The sequence below is a fragment of the Macrotis lagotis genome, chromosome 2 (assembly GCF_037893015.1).
Source record: "Macrotis lagotis isolate mMagLag1 chromosome 2, bilby.v1.9.chrom.fasta, whole genome shotgun sequence".
Lineage (NCBI taxonomy): Eukaryota > Metazoa > Chordata > Mammalia > Peramelemorphia > Peramelidae > Macrotis > Macrotis lagotis.
In genome coordinates this window covers 163,450,376-163,469,995 of record NC_133659.1, presented here as the reverse complement: position 1 = coordinate 163,469,995, position 19,620 = coordinate 163,450,376, and the positions used below count along the sequence as shown (strand labels likewise).

Genomic DNA, 19,620 nt, shown 5'->3' with positions numbered 1-19,620 from the left:
AATGAATCTGAACTATTAGAAATGAAAGACCATTAGAAATGAAAGGGGGAGCAGCTCAGGTTACTGGAATCATAAAGAATCTGCCCTTTCTCAGGCAGTGGGCAATACCATTCTCTTTAGAATTCTCAGTTTGACTTCTCACTCTGGAATAAACCAGAAATCACTGGAAGAAGACCATGAACGGCCCCCCTCTTCCTTCCCAACCTTGCTTTGCTTCCAAGACTGCAGGGTTTCCTTGTTTTGGCACCTTCTATCCTGTGCTTATTGGGAAGATCTGCCTAAGGAATCTATCTCTCTCTCTTAATCTGAGGGAAGTTCATTACCTTTTATTTGGGCCAGACCCTGATCCAGGTGGTCGAGCAATGCTTCATGAAGAAGTAGATAGGGAAAGGTGGAAAATAGTAGAAAAATTGAGATAAAAGGGCAGAGGAAAGAGCTGGGACCTAAATGGTCTGGCGGAGAATTCTGGACTGAGTCAGTTAATCATTAATGCTGGGAGATTCCCATCTGTTTATCTCTCTTCTTCATCTCTTTATTTTTTTAAGCAATCAAAATATTGAGTAATTCTCCAATTGGCTCTTACTTTAACCCTGGAGATGATGGTGCCATATGCCTCCCACAGGTGCTCTTTTTTTTTTGAGGAAACTGCCTATGAGCTTGTGAGTTTCCATCTTTGCCATTGGAGCTTTGGGGATGGAGTCCATTATGGGATCTAAGCTGCTAGATTTCTCTGCTTGTCTTTTATTTACAATTTTTTTTTCCCCATGGGAGCCAGAGTTCCCAAATGTTATCTCTGTTGATTAGCATCTTCTCTGGTTAGGCCATAGACATATCTTATAACTTTGATACACAGACTACCCATCACATAAGTGTCTGGACTTCTTAATTTCCCTTTTTTTTCCTTCATAGGGTTCCAGAGCCTTGGCTGAATGAAGCTACTGTAGACTTTGGAGTTCTATTTCTTTTGTCTTCAAAGGAATGGGGAATCCAGTTGGGCATGTCTAGACTCTGGGGGAGGGGGTGGATTTTTCCTTCCAGAGTGGGAGTGGCCTCCAGTTCCCAAATGAAGCTACCCCAACCTGCCTCAGCTGAGTTTGTTCTGCCTTGTGGTTCAGTCCCAGGCTCTCTCCAAAGCCAACAGCAGCTCCTGCTCTTCCATGGCTAGGAACTCCAACCTGAGGGTGCAGCTGCCCCTACTCTGCCTCCTCCTTCAGGCACTTATCATCATCCTCTTTTCACTGTTTGTCCGGTACAACCATGAGACAGACTCTGCCCTCTGGCACCAAAGCAACCACAGCGACATGGACAATGACTTTTATTTTCGCTACCCAAGTGAGTTTGGGGATTCCTAGAGATTGAAGAAGGGAGGCAGGTCAGTCCCCTGGGTGAAGGGAATTCATTTCTATCTCTCACTCCCATGGGGGACTAAGTAGCTATTTCTTTCTAGGAATGAAAATTCATATACCTGGAACCTGTCACTGTATAAACATTGTGTACAATTATCTATAATAATAAAGGAGTTGTGGTGGCATGGGCAAATCAAAGACCATTTTTCATTGACTATGGAATGAATTCTGTAATGCTCTGGGAGAACAGATTTATCATCCCAATTATGTTTTGTTTGCCGATATTAAAATGAGTGTGCATTCTTGTGCAGTGCCGGATGGTAAGGGTAGGCAGTTGGAAGGTAGCTGGGGGATGTCAGTATGTGATGAATGATCCACAAATTGGGTAGTTCATATGAGCATTTACTATATTGTGAGCCACATGTTGAGAATCTTGGTATCTAATGCTCTCAGACCTCTCCCTCCCTAAAGACCCCCCCCCAAAAAAAAAAAAACTTTACAGGTTCAGAGTGCAATAGAGAATCATCCATAGGAATTTTTCCTCCCAGCACTCAGACCCCCATCTTCTCTCAGTTCCTCTATATACTGATACTTATCCATTTTAGATGCCTTCTTCATAGAGAGATAAATTCAAAAAAATACCTTGAGATCCTCAGGAGTGAAAGGAAATAAAAACAGTCTTCCATCCTAAGGACTAAACCTGTAGTTATGGACAGAAACTTAGCCTCTACTACAGGCTTTCTAATGCCCAATTTTGTTTTTTTGTTGTGGCTTAGATGTTTCTTTTTAGACCAGTTCTCCCTATCTCACCTGGGTCTCTCCTGTGCCAGTCTCTCAATTCATCAACATGGAAACTTTGACCTGCTCTTTCCCTGATTTAGTCACTGCTTAGACAATTTAGTGCAAAAGCCTAATCATAGTTACCTTTGCTGAAGCTTAGAACTCCTGAGTTCAAGCAATCTGGTTTTAGCCTCCCCAAACAGCAGGAACCTTGGAGGTATGCCCCCTCCCAACCCCAGACCCAATTCTGTGGCCATACAATAGTGCATAGATGACTTCACCACTAGACCTTAGATTTTCCTCACCTGAAAAATTAGGGAAAGCCTATCTCACTCTTTTTCTGGACTGTGAGAATTTAAGGGGTGTGAAGATGTCATTTATAACATTCTAAGGTATTATTATCATAATTTCTCTCACCATAATTGTCAGAACACTGTTCCCCTGGAGGCAATTGAAGCCCAAAAGGATGGGAAAATGGAGAGGGCAAGGCATGGAGGTCAGATCTTAAGCAACACCTGGCAAATAAGATGTGATAGTAAAATAATAATTCACTTTTATATGAACATAATTTTTAAATTAATATAAATTATATTATCAGATCCCCAGAACCCCTGGCTTTGCTGGTTCCAATTCTCTCCTATTCCAGCATTTTTGGGAATTATTGATAAAGCTTGATATCTGTCCCTCTTACTAAAACTACAATGAATAGCAACAGAGAGGATGGCAGTGAAATTCCTAAGCCATTTCCTCAATTCCCTCCTCCCCCTCCACCCACTTTGTGCTGGACTTTCCTACTAGGTGGACTTAGGACCTTGAGGGGTGGATTTCTTTTGAGAGAAGTTGAGAGTCCAGGGCTTTGATGGTTACCGTCCTCCACCTATCCTCATGATGTGGGGAAGGACAGACGTATCCTTCGGACTCTTTCATTTGAAAGATTAAAGGGAGTTACTGTGGCTGTTGATTTATCTGTGGAATTGGCCAATCCCAATAACATGTCTCTGACTGAGGGTCTGCCACCTTCACTTAGTCTGTGCTTTAAAAATCATAGGACAGTCATAAGGGACATACTTCAAACCTCCCAATAAACAGATGAGGAAACCAAGACCCCAGAAAGAAATGTCATAAACATGTATGAAATAGCAACTATGTACAAAGAATCATGCTACTTGTAGGGAGAAGTAGCAAGATGAAGACAACCTTCATTTTATAATTTAATAGAAAGTGATCAAATTTACTATATTATAACTTTAGATTACTATAATTATAGTTAGAATAATGACTATAATATGAATTAAGAGATCTGATGTGTGATAAGTGCCTAAGAGATTTAGTTACAAAGTACTGTTCAAATTCTGAGGAAAGAAAGATCATATCTAACCAGACAACTGGATAGGGACAGAGATAAAACCTCCTAACAGAATATGTCCTCCAGGGGCTTGGACTACAGGAAACAATGTGATACTGAAATGAGAGAGATTTAAATGTTAAAAAAGAAAAGATGTAAAAAAGACCTTGACAGCTGAGGTCCATGGAATCTGAAATCAGTTGTTGGGGATGCTTAGGGATGAGAGGAGGCTATGGAATCTTCTCTGAGGATGAGAGAAAGTTAAACTCATGTGGTATAAATGTAGCCCTAGAAAGACAGTGACTAAGAGGACTTTTTCAGCTTTCCACCTCCTAACTTCCCTACTTCTTCAAGCCTCTGTTAATTCCATTTCAAAGATCAGACTATGAAGCAGAGAGAAGTATAGGACCATGTTGTTCAGTTGTTCCAGTTGTGCCCAACTGTTCGGGACCTCATTTGGGGTTTTCTTGGCAAAAATATTGGAGTGGTTTGCCATTTCCTTCTGCAGTTCATTTTGCAGATGGGGAAACCAAGGCAAACTGGGTTAAGTGACTTGCCCTGAGTCACACAGCTAGAAAATATCTAAGGTCAGATTTTAACTCACACCTTCCTGACTCCTACTTCCCCTCCTATTACCCCTACCTCAATGTTTTCTTGTCATAGAAGCTCTTTGAGAGTAAAGACTATTTCTTTTTTCTTTTTTGTCTGATCTACTCATAATAGCTGCTTAATGATTGTTTACTGAAGTAGAATTGTAAATTTGGAGCTGTTTTCAGAAAGCTGTTCTACTACCTCTGATAAATGGAGGGGGCACTAGGTGAGGAAGGTGACAGCAGTCAGGGCCACTAGTTACTTTCCAAAAATGTCAGACCTGGTAGGGATTTGGAGAAGTCATTCTGACCATCTGTTAACCTCCATACACACTGGAAGGCCAACCTAATCACATAGCCAAAGGAGAATTTCACCAGGGGAAAGGGTAGTAGTCCTCAGCCACCCTATTTCAGTATATGGGTTGTGGTTGAAAGAACTTTGGAGACTGAGTTTTGATTCTAAACAAACCAAGTGGTGGTGTAAATATTATTGCCATTTAAAAAAAATGACCACTTTTTAGTCAAGCAGAAAGTAGAAACACAAATCCAGAGAGTTCTGTCTTATTATCTGAGGTCCTGGCCTCAGTAGGGAGAATGAACAGTGAGTCTCCTTCACTATCAGAAAATTCAGAACCATTCAGATTCTCAGGAATAAAAAGCAATCATGCAGTGAGCCAAAAGAAATTATTCTTATTGATTCCTTATATCATTTCCCACAGTAACTGTTCCAACTTTTCCCACTTTGCTTCCAATCACACCCCAACTCCCACTTTTCAAGCAGATGACAGTCTCCTCCTAACTGAGAACTTAGACTGAGGTCATCTAATGTGAACTCAGGTTCCTTTTCTTCATTTAAAAAAAAACAGGTTTCATCATCTACTCTATCCTCCTTTCTTGTCACAGAACTCAAAAGGAGGTCTCTAATGGAGAAGCCCGGGGATCCATGCTTTGCCCTGCATTCAACATTATTATGATTTGTATAAAGACATGCTTATCAAATTTTGCAAAGGACATAGCTAAGAAGGGTGACTAACTCACTAGGTGACAGATTCAGTATCCAAAAATAACTCTGCAGGTTAAAAAACTGGATTGAGTCTAATAAGATGAAATTTAAGAAGGATAAGCCTAAAGCTTTTCACTCTTCCTTTTGACATATCTCCTGTTTATGTCAGTTGTACCACCAAACTCATTCTCTGTTTGTAACCTTGGGGTTTTTTCCAACTCTTTCTATCGTCTCATTTCTCATATTCAGTCAATTGCAAGGTCTGTCAATACTACCTTTGGAACATCTCTTGCATCTCTTCCCTCCTCTCTATTTCCACAGCTGTCCCTCCCATCACCACCCACCTGCACCATTGCAGTAGTCTCATAATTATAACCATGTCACTTCCTTCTAAATAATCTCTTATGACTCCCAATCCCCTCCAGGATAAAACACAAAATCATCTGTTTGGTGTCCAAAATCATTCTCCTACCTCACTCTTTTCCACATATTCTTCAATCTAGTAACACCGACCTCCTTGCTATTCCAAGAATAAGATACTCCATCTCTCATCTCTGCAAATTTTCCTGGCTGCCTCCTGTGTCTGGAATGAACTTTCTTTTCATCTTCACCTATTGACTTCCCTGGCTTTCTTTAAGTCCTAGATAAAATCCTGAAGCCTTTCCATACTTCTCTTAATTTATCCTATAAATAGCTTGCTTGTACATTTTTTTTTGTTTATGGTCTCCCGAATATATTGTGTACCTCCTTATGGGCAGGGACTTATTGATTTTTGCCTTTCTTTTTTTTTGGTATCCTTAGTTACTGGCACATTTTTGTTGTTGTTCAGTTATTTTCAGTTGTGTCTGACTTTTTGTGACCCTATTTGGAGTTTTCTTGTCAGAAATAATAGAGTAGTTTTCCATTTTCTTCTCCATCTCATTTTATATTTGAGGAAATGGAGACAAATTGATTTAAGTGATTTGCCCAAAATCATACAGTTGTATAAGGCCTGATATGAATTCAGGAAGATGAGTCTTCCTCTACCAATGTATCATCTCACTGAACTACCTGCTTAATAAATGTTTATTGACTGATAGACTCATGTGAGGTCTTCTAGACTCAAATTTCTCCCAATCCAACTCATTCTTGAGATCACAAGACTGTTCTTTCTAATAGGCAGGGCAACTCAGTGAATAGAACACTGGCCTTGGAGTCAGGAGGATGGCAATTCAAATCCAGCCTCAGACACTTTCCATTTATTAACTGATTGCCTTGCACCCACCCAGGGCCATTTCTAGTTTTCCTGATTCATATCTGGCCACAGGATCCAGATAGCTCTGGAGGAGAAAGTGAGGCTAGTGACTTAACACAGCAACTACCTCATTCAAATCGAATTCACATGCTTGTCATGGCATCACCTCCCTGATGTCATGGTCTTCCTCAAAAATGAAGGACAAGCAAATTCTAATAGGCACAGTTATATTATATGTGTCTCCTCAAAAATCTTTATTGTCTTTTTATTGGCTATTGAAGTTCAAATTCCCTGGCTCTTCACAATCTAGGACTACTCTGCTACTTCAAGTGCTTTCATGTCATAACTGGCTCCTGAACACACACTTTTCCTCTTTCACTTATATGTCTTTACCTATAAGATTCCTTCCCCTCTTAAACTGTTGAATAGAGGATATATGTTATAAAAGAAATAGGAATGGATCTGGGTTCAATTCTACCTAGTCACTTATTAGCTCGGTGACTTTGGACAAGTCACTTAACCCTTCTGGACTTCCATCTCCATATCTGTAAAATGAAAAGCTTGGATTAGATAGCTTTTAAAGGCTCATCTAGCTTTAAATCTGTGTTTCTGTGAATTCCAGACCCTTTTTTGTTAGTATTAGAAACATCTTTTTTAATATTTCTTTCATTTTTTAAACTAAAACTCTTAAGTTCCACTTTATAAAAAACATTTTATTTGTTTTTCCAACTACATACAATGGTAGTTTTTACCAGTCATTTTTTGGGAAGGATTTTAAGTTTTACATTTTTCTCCCTCCTCTCTCTTCCCCTCCCCCCCCCACCCTGACAGAAAGCAATCTGATTTGGCTCTACATTTACAACCATGCTAAACAATAGAATCATATCGATCATATTGTGAGAGAAGAATCAAATCCAAATGGAAGAAAGAAAACATTAGAGAGAGAGAAAGAGTGACATAATATATAAGATAACTTTAAAAAATTTAAAAAAGATAAGCTTTGATCTTCATTTAAATTCTACAGTTTCTTCTCTGGATTTGGATGGTATTTTCCATCATAAGTCTTATAATTGCCTTTGATTATTGTACTGTTGAAATGAACAAGTCCATCATAGTTGATCATTACCCCATGTTGTTGTTGGTGTATATAATGTTCTTCTGATTCTGCTCATTTCACTTCACATCAATTCATGCAAGTTTTCCCAGGCTTTTCAGTACCCATTCTTTAAAGTCTAAATGAGATGATTTCCCATTCATGAAGTTTTTATCTAACACCTACAAATGATGATGATGTTCTTCCTCTCTCTACATTTGTCTATCACGTTTTGCACTTTTCTAGTGCTTACTATCATGTCATACCATATATCAATATTATTTGTATATATGTGTATATACTCTTAATCTGCTACATTGTGAGCTATGAGGATTCTGTTTTATCCAAACTGAATCTTCTCCAGAAACCATCTGCATACAGCAGAAACTCAATAGGTGTTAACAACTTGATTTAGATAGGAGACTGTCTTTCATGGTGGCTTCCTGTTAGTTGAGTTTTAAGTGAACTTTTTATCTGTGTCTGGTAGATGGAGAATGGGGTGGGGTTATATGTGGGTGTGTTTGCTACAGGTAGAATCTTGCTCCCTCAGTGACTGGAAAGTTAGAAGATGAATGGATGTGATGGAACAAGAAGAATATTTCAAAACCTGGGCAGGCCCAATTCTGTGGTTTTACAGTCAGTGCTGTGAACCTTTCTATGAATACAATGAATCTGCTTATATTCAGATAGATGTAAATTTAAGCCACTTTTTGCCTTACCCAAAGTGAATATTTAATCCCAGGACAGTTTCCTGTTCACTAATTCCCCAGACTATACCTAGAAATCCCCTTTACCTCACTTTTCGGAATTATAGAATCTGAGTTGGAAGAGATCCTAGGGGTCTCATCAAAATCAAAGTGGCTCTAAAGAGGAAGCATTCTCCTATATCTCTGATAAGTGTTAGATCATCCAACTCATTCTCAGGCAGATTCTCAGACACAGGTTTGCTGTGCTCTCTAAAGTCTTCCTCTCTTGTTTCCTTTTCTTTGTCACATAGACATCTCCAAGCTAAAGGTCCTTTGCTATCATTAGCTTGGCTGTGTGGATTGATCTTAGGTCCCCAGAAAGATGACATTGGGTATTAGCCAAAGTTTTATAGTCAATTTGATCAGTACATACATCAAACTGTATTATTTCAAAAACTACAAGAAACAACCAAGACATAACATTTGTTCAGTTTAAATCTTTCTTTTCAGGCCCAGAAAAAGTACCAAGTTGGATATAATCAGTAGATCTCTATTGGGGTCCACATGTATAATAGAGAAAATCCTTCCTAAATGAATTCATTTCTCAGGAGTTCAGTCTAGATCTGGAATGGATAGCTAGAAAATGTATACTCATTTTAATATCTGTCTAGTTAAGGTCAGAAAAGTAATGTAATTTTGCATATAGAAAGTCAAATATTACATTCCAAAGCTAAATAAGTTACTATTATTATTATCACTGTTGCTGCTACTTTTTTGAGTGCAAATAATGTAAATTTTATGAAATAGGCAAATAAATGTAGACCAAAGGGGAATATATATACCAAAATGGGGGCAAGAGGAGAATCCTTGCACTAAAGCAGAAGGGATAGAGTTTAGATAGTAGAAAAGACTTCCCAAAGTATAGGAATGCTTGAATGGAGGAGTGAAAGAGAAGAGGAAGGCTCCCTTTGAGGCTCCATCTCCACAGTGAGAATGAACATATTGGTGCTAGACTAAGGCAGATGAAGGTTAAAAAAATATCTAAATAGTTGGGAATGTGAGAGACATAGGCTAGGTGTAGTAAGAAATATTCCCAAAAGAATAGTTCAAATTTTCTTGCCCTTCAAAGTGGGCAACCAGTCTTCTTCTGGTCATTACTTCCCAAAGATTCTGTGGATAGATTTTGGGGAGAAATCTGTGAAGTTGAGAAAAATTTTATTTCAATATAATTAGTTTCTTTTGTAATCCTTATGTCTATTGGGCATTTAACAATATTATTCTAGGGAGTTCTGAAGGCTTTACCAGATTCCCAAAGGGGTCTATGGCACAAAAAGGGTTAAGAACCCCTCCTTTAGGGGGACTCAAGACTCATGAGAATCATACTGGTTTAAGCTGCCAGGCTCTGGGAAGTACAGTCAAAGGTGAAATGGCTCATCACCCCACTCCAGCCACACTTGGGGAGTTTTATAGGTTCACCATCTAGCTGCAAGGCAGTTCAGGCCAGTCTGAAGAGGTGAAAGCATGGGAAAGTGGGATGGGCAGGAGCTGGAGGGGCCTTTCAGGGCACCCTGGAGGGAAGGGAGCAGAATAAGCACTTTCCTTTAATTTCAAGGAATCTGACTAAGGAGACTCAGGAGGCTTCTAATGATTTCTTCCAGATCCAAGTGTGTAATCTCAGACTCTTTCCTCCTCCCCTAGGTTTCCAAGATGTCCATACCATGATCTTCATTGGTTTTGGTTTTCTAATGACCTTCCTACAACGCTATGGCTTCAGCAGCATTGGCTTCAACTTTCTCCTGTCAGCCTTTTCTTTGCAGTGGTCCACTCTGGTCCAGGGTTTCCTCCATTCCTTTCATGGAGGCAAGATCTACATTGGTGTGGAAAGGTGAGGGAGTAGTGATGAAAGATGGAAAGTTCTCTCCTCCCTTCTCTTTTCTTTTTCCTTTAGAACCACTTTCAGCAGTCCATATGGTAACTTGCAGACATAGATATAATATTAGCATAAAACCCCATAATATCTCTAGAAAGCTTTCCTGAATAGTCCCTCTCTAGTCCCAAAGATCTCTCATGCAAAAGAAACAGGATGGAGGAGAGGTTAATCATCTTTCAAAATGTATTTCTTAATGCTCATCTCGGTCCACTGCCTTATCTATTATCCCACTGCTTGTTTTCCTTAATTTCAATTTTTTTGCTCCAACAATAGTTTTCTATTTCTTTTCCTCTGCTCCCCCAGTTTCTCTGAGCTCTTCTCCAAGACTCTGATTTTTTTAAGCTCCAGTACTAAAACTAGGCTCAGGAGATCTGAGTTCAAGTCCAGCTTCTGTTAGTTAACTGAAATGAGAAAGGTTTTTTTTGGGAGGGGCGGGTTTGCAAGACAGTGGAATTAAGTGACTTGCCCAGTCATTCAGCTAGGTAATTATTAAGTGAATTTGAACTCAGGTCCTCCCGACTGCAGGGTCGGTGCTCTATCTACCACCTACCTACCCCAAAAGAGCTTTTAGACTACAGTATTTGGAAACTTAAAAGAAGTATCTAATCTGAGGCATTATTTCCTTGTAACCCAGGGCATGGATTAGTTTTTCTGCCTTCTCTCTGACCCTTATGCTTCCCTTCAGTATATCCATGACTATCTTCTATTTCTGTTCTCCAAAACTCTCCTCTCCTTACTCCATCCTAACCTCCCATTCTTCCCAGTATGATCAATGCCGATTTCTGCACTGGAGCTGTTCTGATTTCGTTTGGGGCAGTGTTGGGCAAGACAAGCCCTGTACAGCTGCTTCTCATGTCTCTACTGGAGGTGACACTGTTTGGGGTCAATGAGTTCATCCTCCTCAATCTTCTTGGGGTGAGAGCCTAGAATTATTTCTTCTCCTCATTTCCCTAGGGTGGGATTAGAATGAAAGTAGTGAGTTAAATCTGAGAAGCTTTCAGGAAAAGGGAGTTTGGATATGTTTGGCTTTTCTGTAAGGAGAAGTGAGGTGGGCAGTTGGTGCAGGGGACTGATCTGAGTAAAATGCAGAGATGGGGAAAAGTGAAAATAGGGGATGGGGAGGGAAGAAGAAGCTGGTGGAACACTGGCCAATCCCTCAGCAATCTCTTTCTTACCAGGTGAGAGATGCTGGAGGGTCCATGACCATCCATACCTTTGGTGCCTACTTTGGGCTAGTTCTCTCCCGAGTTCTTTACCGGTCACAACTGGACAAGAGCAGACACCGGGAAGGCTCTGTGTACCATTCGGACCTCTTTGCTATGATTGGTAAGGAACCAGGACAGGGCTGAGGGCAGAGGGAGGTTAAATATGGCTTGCCTGGCCTTATGGGGAGACCAACACTTGACAATTGTTCCTAGTGTCAAGACTCCATTTAGAAACATCCTTTAATGTCTACTTTAAGAATTTTTATGAGGGGGTAAGAATAAGCCTTCTGTGTGTTTTGAGGAGCACATGGGGAAAATAGGTAAATTATATCATTTTAAAAAAGTTTTCAAAAGAATGGTATTTATTACTAAACCTCTTTTAAGGGATAACTTTTGTATAAATACACAAAATCTTTTATTTCTATTTAAGGAAAAACTTAATGTTATCCAAAAGTGGAATGGGCAACCTCTGTAAGTCACAATTTCTTCGTAACTGAAGATTTTCAAGCAGAGGCTGGAAAAGGATCAGGAATATTAGAGAAAGTATTTCTGATTATGACCTCTAAGGAACCTTCTATAGTTATGTTCCAGATTCTCAAAATAATAGTTGTTATACAAAAATGAGATTTTTAAAAATGTCTTTTTTTTACATCATCATAGTTTTTCTCCCCATGTCCTTCCCCCCTCCTTCCCAAAGAGGCATCCATATAATAAATAACATTTTCTAAAGACAAAAAGAAAAAGGAGAGGAACAAATAAGCACCAATCACTACTTTGAAAAAGTCCCCAAATGTGTATAAGTGCAATACCTGTCAGCACAATAGTCTTGAATATTTTGATCATTAGATGCTTTCGGTTTCATTCAGTGGATCCTCTCTTCTGATATTCATTCCTTAGATCTTTTCAGATTCAGGTGTAAGATCTTTTGGATCTTTGTTTAATAATTTCTAGGGTCTCAGTGGCTCTTCCTTAAGACTCATCTCTGGGGTCAAACTTCATGGGTGTGACCTCTTCATTTACTACATAGGTTTGAACCATCCATCTACTATTCAAAGTTTTTGCCAAGAGGTAGTGATGTTTTCTTATTTGATAATATAGACCTCATACAGATGACAAAAATGACCAGAGGCTATAGAGGAAGTAATAGAAATGACTGGGAGCCCAGAGAACCTGAGAATGGGTCCAACTCTTTCACTAACCTTATTTGACCTTCAGCAAGGTCCTTGACTTCTCTTAGATTTATTTCTCTCATCTGTAAAATGAAGAAGGTGAACTGGATGATCTTAAAGATGCCAGTTTTGTTGTTCTTTGAGTCTGTGTGATACTGCTCTGAAAACAACAGGAACAGAGAACAATAATGGATGTACTTTTCATTTGCTATTTTCCAAACACACTCCTTCCAAATTGCTCTTCTTTTTAATTAAGTACTGGTGTCAACTTAGCCTACCTTACAACTCAATTAAGAATTACACTGCAGTTTGCATCCCAGGGTTGTTGCATCCTTTGTCTCAGTGCTGGAAGTTCCAGGATCAAAAGTCAATGTGAACTTGACCAAGTTCATTAGTCTATGGTGAAAGTACTTAGAGCCTTCCTATCCAATTGTGATTAGGCAAGATAGTAGAGTGGTCACACAAGTCTCTTTTGTTCTCTTCACTCCATCAAAATGAAATTGCAAAAAAAAAACCAGAATATGACAATTATCCAGACTCCTTCAATTTCCATGGAATATCTTTTCCTAAAGGGGATAATATGACATGAGACAGTCAAGTATGGGGTTCCTAACTTCCTCTTCTATCCATGGAGCCCAAGGCCATACAGCAAGACAAAGTAAAAAGAGCACTGGGTCTGAGTTCTGAGTTCTTATAATTTGTTAGTTGTGTGACCTTGGATAAGTTATATAATCTTTCTGGGTTTCTGGTTTCTGATGTGTTCAATAGGAATATTAATGTTTATACTATCCACTTCACAGGAAGAATGAGAAGTATATATATACATATAGCCATTTATAAAATATGTACATATCTATATAAATGTGTTATTATTATTATTATTATTAAGAAAAGTTTTATTTTACCATTCAAGAGGAGTTTTTACTAATTCCCTCAGTTAGTCCCTATCTTATTTTAAGCATGTATTAAACTATTCAGAATACCTCAATTTGTTTCTGTTTTTCTTTCTTTTTCTTTAACAGAACATATTATAGACCTGAAATATGTATTTTAATATGATTTGTATTCATTGCATCTTGATTTATGCTATTTTTATTTTCATTTTATTTTCATTTTATTTAATTTTTCCAATTACATGCAAAGGTAGTTTTTTAACATTCAGCCAGTTCAAGTTTACGAGTTCCACCATTTCCTACCATCCTCCCTTCCCTTCCCCCTCCCCACAGTGGCAAACAATCTAGTAAATGTTGTACATGCTCATTCTTATTTCTAAAAGAGGATAATGGAATGTTATCTATTTGAATCAATATATATATATATATATATATATATATATATATATATTGATAGTGCTCTGCAAATGTTAAACTCTATTACATGTTAGCTATTAATATTTGACTCATATTCAGTTGTATTTCATGATTGATACAACAAGGAAGTAGTTCAGATGACCTATGAAGGCAAGAAGAGGGCTGCCTTTGACCATGGTGCTAAGGAATGTTTACCCCTTCTCTTGAACATACTGGAGATGACCTACATTCAGCATACAGAGACAATATTTTCAGAGGAGGGGGTTTGAAGGCTGGTCTTCCTCATATTGCTTGTTTGGACTATGATAGTCCTTGGACTAGGGAGAGAGCAGCAAACAGATGGATCCTCATCCCATTGAAGCAGCCCAGCTATTGGGTTGTCTCTGTATACCTTTAACTTTGAGTCTGTGGATGTGTTTTCCAGGGTAGAGAAAGGGTAGGAGCCATGTTTCGGAATTGCCCAAGATCTGGGACAAAGAGAATAGCAAATGAACCTACTGGGACAGATCTGTGTCATAAAGTCATCAGAAGCTACATCTTTTATAATAGTTTCTCAATTATTTTTTTCTCCCATGGGGTATATCTAATTGAAGGATTTTGGTAGACATGTACAGATGTATGTCCCTCCAAAAGATAACATTCTAAATTAAGTGAGTTTTTTAAAATTTGTGATCCTCAGTTAATTATGTTTATGTTGTGTGTGTGTTTGTATGCTCCTTGAGAGAAAAAAAGGGTCCCTTCTCTTACTTTACAGGAACCATCTTCCTGTGGATCTTTTGGCCAAGCTTCAACTCAGCACCCACACATACAGGTGATGGTCAGCACCGAACAGCCCTCAATACATACTACTCCCTCGGAGCCAGCACCTTGAGCACTTTTGCCTTATCAGCACTCCTAAGCAGAGAGGGGAAACTCGATATGGTAAGAACATCTATACTTGGAGTATGCTCCAAGTTTCCTAACTCTAGGAGTTAGGACTCAGTGACTGCTTCTTTTCTTCAGTCCATGCCATTAAAGAAACATAGGACATCCATGGGAAGAAGGGAAGTGCTAGGAAAACAAAGGGCTAGGGAGTTTGGGGGATTGGGATCCATTATTTGCCTGAATGAAAGGGAGATTCTCCAGGAAGAGAAATTTGGGATGAGACCTATTGGGCTCCAGCTACACAGATAACAATGGAAAGGGTTGATGGGATAGCAGGAGATATGGAGCTCAGACTGTAAGAGGAATGTTTAGGAATAAGAAGTACCATTCCAGGGGTGTCCTTGGGGTGGGGTAGGGTGAGACAGAAATGTGATGGGGCTGAGGGGAAACTTGATTACTGAGACAGGGGATGGGTCATCTTAACTCCTTTTTTCCCACCATGTACTCTCAGGTTCATATCCAGAATGCTGCTCTGGCAGGTGGGGTGGTTGTGGGGACTTCTGGGGAAATGATGCTTACGCCTTTTGGGGCTCTGGTTGCTGGATTCCTGGCTGGAACCATCTCCACCCTGGGATACAAGTTCCTCATGGTATAGTTACTTTTCTTCATCCTGAGAAAACCAAGATGTTGAAATAGAGTCACCTAAGGACCCAAATGCCCCTCTGCAAGCCCTTGTACTTAGTGATTAACAAATCACCTTGCTTCTGGGTCTTTTTATGATGGGGAAGAAAAGGATTAGGAAGGTGGAGGTATGGTATAGTAGAAAGAGCATTATATTTGAGTCAAAAGAGCTGGATTTGCATCCTGTCTCTGCCATCTACCTGTGTGACCTTGGGCACGTCAATTGAATGCTCTCTGGGTCCAAGTTTTCTTATTTGTAAAATCAAAATATTTAATTGGCTCTAACATTGATTCTGTGAATGGAGAGATTGGGGGGAGCAGAAATGGTGGAGTATGTTCCAATGACACTCATTTATTTGTATATGTTTCTCCTGGATGTTCCTCAGCCTGTTCTTGAGTCAAAGTTCAAAGTCCAAGATACTTGTGGAGTCCATAACCTCCATGGAATGCCAGGGATTCTAGGAGCCCTCCTTGGTGCTCTTGTGGCTGGGCTAGCCACCCATCAAACCTATGGAGATGGGTAAGTTTTTCCACATCAAGGAAGAGGATACTTTTACCAGTAGTAACTTGGGTTAATATCTTCTTTACTACCTTCCAGGCACAGATATTGAAGGGTGTCTTTTGAATGTCTCTTTTTGGTATGCATTAAAATACATTAAACTGCTCTAGGGACCTACTCTTAGCTTCCTATAGTTACTATAAGTCTATGCATCTCTCTTTCTGGGATTTCTTAGCCCCAATCCCAAGTTTTTCTTTCAGATTGAAAAGTGTATTCCCCCTGATTGCTGAAGGTCATCGAAGTGCAACATCTCAGGCTGTATATCAACTCTTTGGGCTCTTTGTCACCCTGGTGCTGGCTTCATTGGGTGGAGGAATTGGAGGTGAGTGAGGAGCCTTACCTACTATCCTTGACTCACTGGGAGGAAAGAAGGAAGGGATGGGTTGAGTATAGGAGATGAGAGGGTTGTCAGCCTGAAATCCAACACTTTGCATGAGGGTTCTTTAGAGGGAGAAACTATGAGGTTCTATATTTTTATAGGGTTAAGTGTAAAAGGAGCAGGATTGATACAAGTTAGATAGCAACCATATTGAGGGGGTAGTGGCAGGATGAGGTGGTAGAATTTCTATCCTCAAATATCTTGGTCCAGCACAGATACAAAGAAAGAATAAAATGATATCTAGAACCAGGGGAATAAGATGCCCAAAGGTGAGGATCATAGCTTTCTACATAACCCAACCATTCCAAGTTTTGCCCTCTATCTCCACCAGAGGGCAGCTCAACCTCAGGCAACAGGGCTATAGGCTATAGGCAGAGAGTGAATGGAGATGGAGGGGCATGTCAAAAAGCTAGAAGTGAACTATGAGATCAATAAACCCAATCCCATCATTTTATTTATTGATTTATTTATTTTTGATTCTGTCTCCCTGTTTTGCCCAATGACCATTCACAGACCTGATCCCCATTGTTGACTGGCATAGGAATTTTGATTGGCTCCATGTCTGACCTGACCTTGGGCTTCACTAGGCTCACCATATTGGTGCTGACCTTGGTTTGGACATCTGATCAGCTCTAGCTCTACTACCGTTCAGAAATCCCTCACTCAAGTGAACCACCAGCTTTAATCTCCCTAGTAAAAGGCATTATAGAGGTGTGCACTGCCACATCTAATCTCATCATTTTTAAAGATGGGGAAACTGAGGCCCAGAGAAAGAAAGGGGCTTGTGTGGGGTCAACATAGTGAATCAGTGGAAGACCAAGATCAGTAGTTCTGATTTCTAGTCTGATGTTCTGTTACTTTACATTGCTTCCCAAGAGATCAGAGCTTCCAGACAGAGATCTTTGTGCCCATCTCTGCTTCTTTTTTTTTGTCTTTTTTTTTTTTTGGTAAGGCAATGTGGTTTAGTGACTTGCCCAAGATCACACAGCTAGGTAATTATTAAGTGACTGAGGCGGGCAGCTCCTCCTGACTCCAGGGCAGGTGTTCTATCCACTGCCTGTCCATTTCTGCTTCTTCATGAAACAAGATTTCCTTCTTATTTGAAAGCTTCTTAGGGAATTAGACTTTCATCTGAGATCCTTTAGTCTGAGATCTCATACATGAGAGAAGAATCAGATCTGTGATTTCATTTCTTTCTGGTTTTCTCAAGTCCAGGATATGTAATTCCAGCTCTTTTTACTTTGCAACTTATTTTCCTTTTTATTTCCTTATCTTCTTTGGGTCTCTTCTTCCTTTTCAAATCTTGTTGTAATATCCCTCCTTCCTCCCCTCTCCCTCCCAGATGACTGAATGAGGAACTTCATAACTCCTCTTTCTCTTCTCAGGGCTTCTGCTGAGGCTCCCCTGCCTGACTTCCCCTCCTGATTCCCAATGTTTTGAGGACCAGATCTATTGGGAGGTACAACACAATCGATATTCCTTCACCACCACCCCTGTTTTCTACTCTCACTGACTTTATCCTTCTCATTCCCACGCTTTTTGGGACTCAACATTCTTCCTTTCTCAGAACAATTATTTCATTTTGCTGCTGTTCCCAGTTCTCATTCATCTCATTTTTAATAGTACATTTTTTCCCAATTTTTATTGGTAAAGACAAATTTTAACATTCACATTTTACAAAATTTTGAATTCCAAACTTTTCTCCTTCTCTCTATCCCCTCCCCTCTTCCTAAAATGGTAAGCAATTTATATGGTGTATAGCTGTGCAATAGTGTAAAATATATTTCCATTTTAGTCATGTTCTCACTCATCTTAAATGTAAATAGGGTACTACAGAGATGGTGGGAAGATCACTTTCCACTCTCAGAGCCCTATATCTTATATTCTGTCCAAGACCTTCCCCCTTGACCTTTGTCTCTATCCCCTCATCAGTTATCTTTGTTTTACATTCCAGGTCCCTCTTGAGCATGAAGATGAAGTCCAGGGACATTTGAGGTCTGAGGACACAGAGACTCAGGCCTAAACTGTGGCCATTTGCAAGAATTATCATCCTTGTTTGGGGGAACAGGGACTTCTATGGGGCCTCTCTGAGGAATGAAGAGGATGGATTATGACTAATGAATAAGGGAGAGGCTCTTCCTAACCTCTTTTGTTGGGAAGTTCTTTGATCTCTCTAGATGAATCAGAGAAATATTCACCAATTAAGAGCAATCCTTGTTTGGGAAAGATTGCTGGGACTGGGCCAGGAGACCTATAATGGGAGGGGTGCAGGCAGAGATGAGACAAAGGGCAAGGAGAATGGGTAGGAAAAGAGCAGGTAGGACAGAAAGCACTGTGAAGGATGGCTTTATCATTGAAATGGATGGAGTACTCATCATAGAGCAGATATGAATCAAGGGGGATGACAGTCGACAGTGTGATAGATACCCCATCCACACCCCCACTCCATCTGTCTGTCTAGTCTGTCTGTCTCAGACTTGAGAGGTTGATTTATTTGTTCCCTGTCCCAGGACCAAGTTAAATGTTTAACCTGAGGCTGTTGAAGACTGAGGTGATTAAATACTGCATCATTTGTACATATCTGTCACTTTTCCTTATTCAACTAAATCTCTGAAGGCCTTCCCATGACCTAACCTCCTTCCACTCTGATGAAATCCTTTCTCCTTCCCTAATGTGAAAACAAAGTCCACCTGGTATGAAATGAGTGATGAAGAAAATGGAGCCCCGGGGAAGCCAGACTGGATTCAGGGACCCAATTGCTTGACTGAACTGTTCCCTAACCTGATGGTAGTCTTCTTTCCCCGGGTGGGAAGAATGAATGGGGTATTATGCAGAGATCGGAAAGACAGAGATACTGCAGGAATGGGGGGAAGGGGGGGAGTAAAAGGCCTGAAGGCCATAGAGGCCTCCCTTGAGATCCCTGGATTCTTTTTCAGAAACCTCTGCTATGTGGTTGACTTATAGTGGCCACTAGAGAGAGCCCCAAGGCAGGCAGAAGAGGATATCCAACTTCTGTCCAGGCCCAGCTCCTTCTCTCAAAGTCATTCCAGGCTTCCTCTGCTTCTGCAAAGAAGGGTATGTTAAAATTCCAGCCCAGATGGATGAGGACTGGGGAGTCAACTCTTCCTTTCACTCCCATGTTTCATTGTGTCTCCTTTTGGAAAATGTGTCCTATCACCTCAACTCCAACCCATCTTTTCAATTCAGTTCAATAAACCCATGGCAGCTGGCTGTCTTGGTGGATAGAATTCTGGGCAGAAAAGACCTGCATTCAAATATGACCTCGGGCACTTACTAGACCCTGAGCAATTCACTTAACCTCTCTCTGTCTCAATGTCCTCAATGGCAAAATGGGGATCACAATAGCACCTACCTCCTTGGCTTGTGATGAGGAGCAAATGAGATCATATTTGTAAAGCTCTCAGTAGCTATAAATCCTTAGGCCA

General features: G+C 40.1%; 1 protein-coding gene across 1 annotated transcript; it reads left to right on the top strand.

Moving 5' to 3' along the window:
- Positions 1-987: 987 nt before the first annotated feature.
- Positions 988-18,754, top strand: RHBG (Rh family B glycoprotein). Its single transcript, XM_074220498.1, has 10 exons — positions 988-1,332; positions 9,776-9,962; positions 10,772-10,922; positions 11,186-11,333; positions 14,446-14,612; positions 15,067-15,204; positions 15,623-15,756; positions 15,996-16,117; positions 17,560-17,633; positions 18,129-18,754. Exons 1-10 carry the CDS (start codon positions 1,158-1,160, stop codon positions 18,195-18,197), a joined length of 1,365 nt encoding a protein of 454 aa, XP_074076599.1. The 5' UTR covers positions 988-1,157; the 3' UTR covers positions 18,198-18,754.
- The last annotated feature ends 866 nt before the right edge of the window (positions 18,755-19,620 follow it).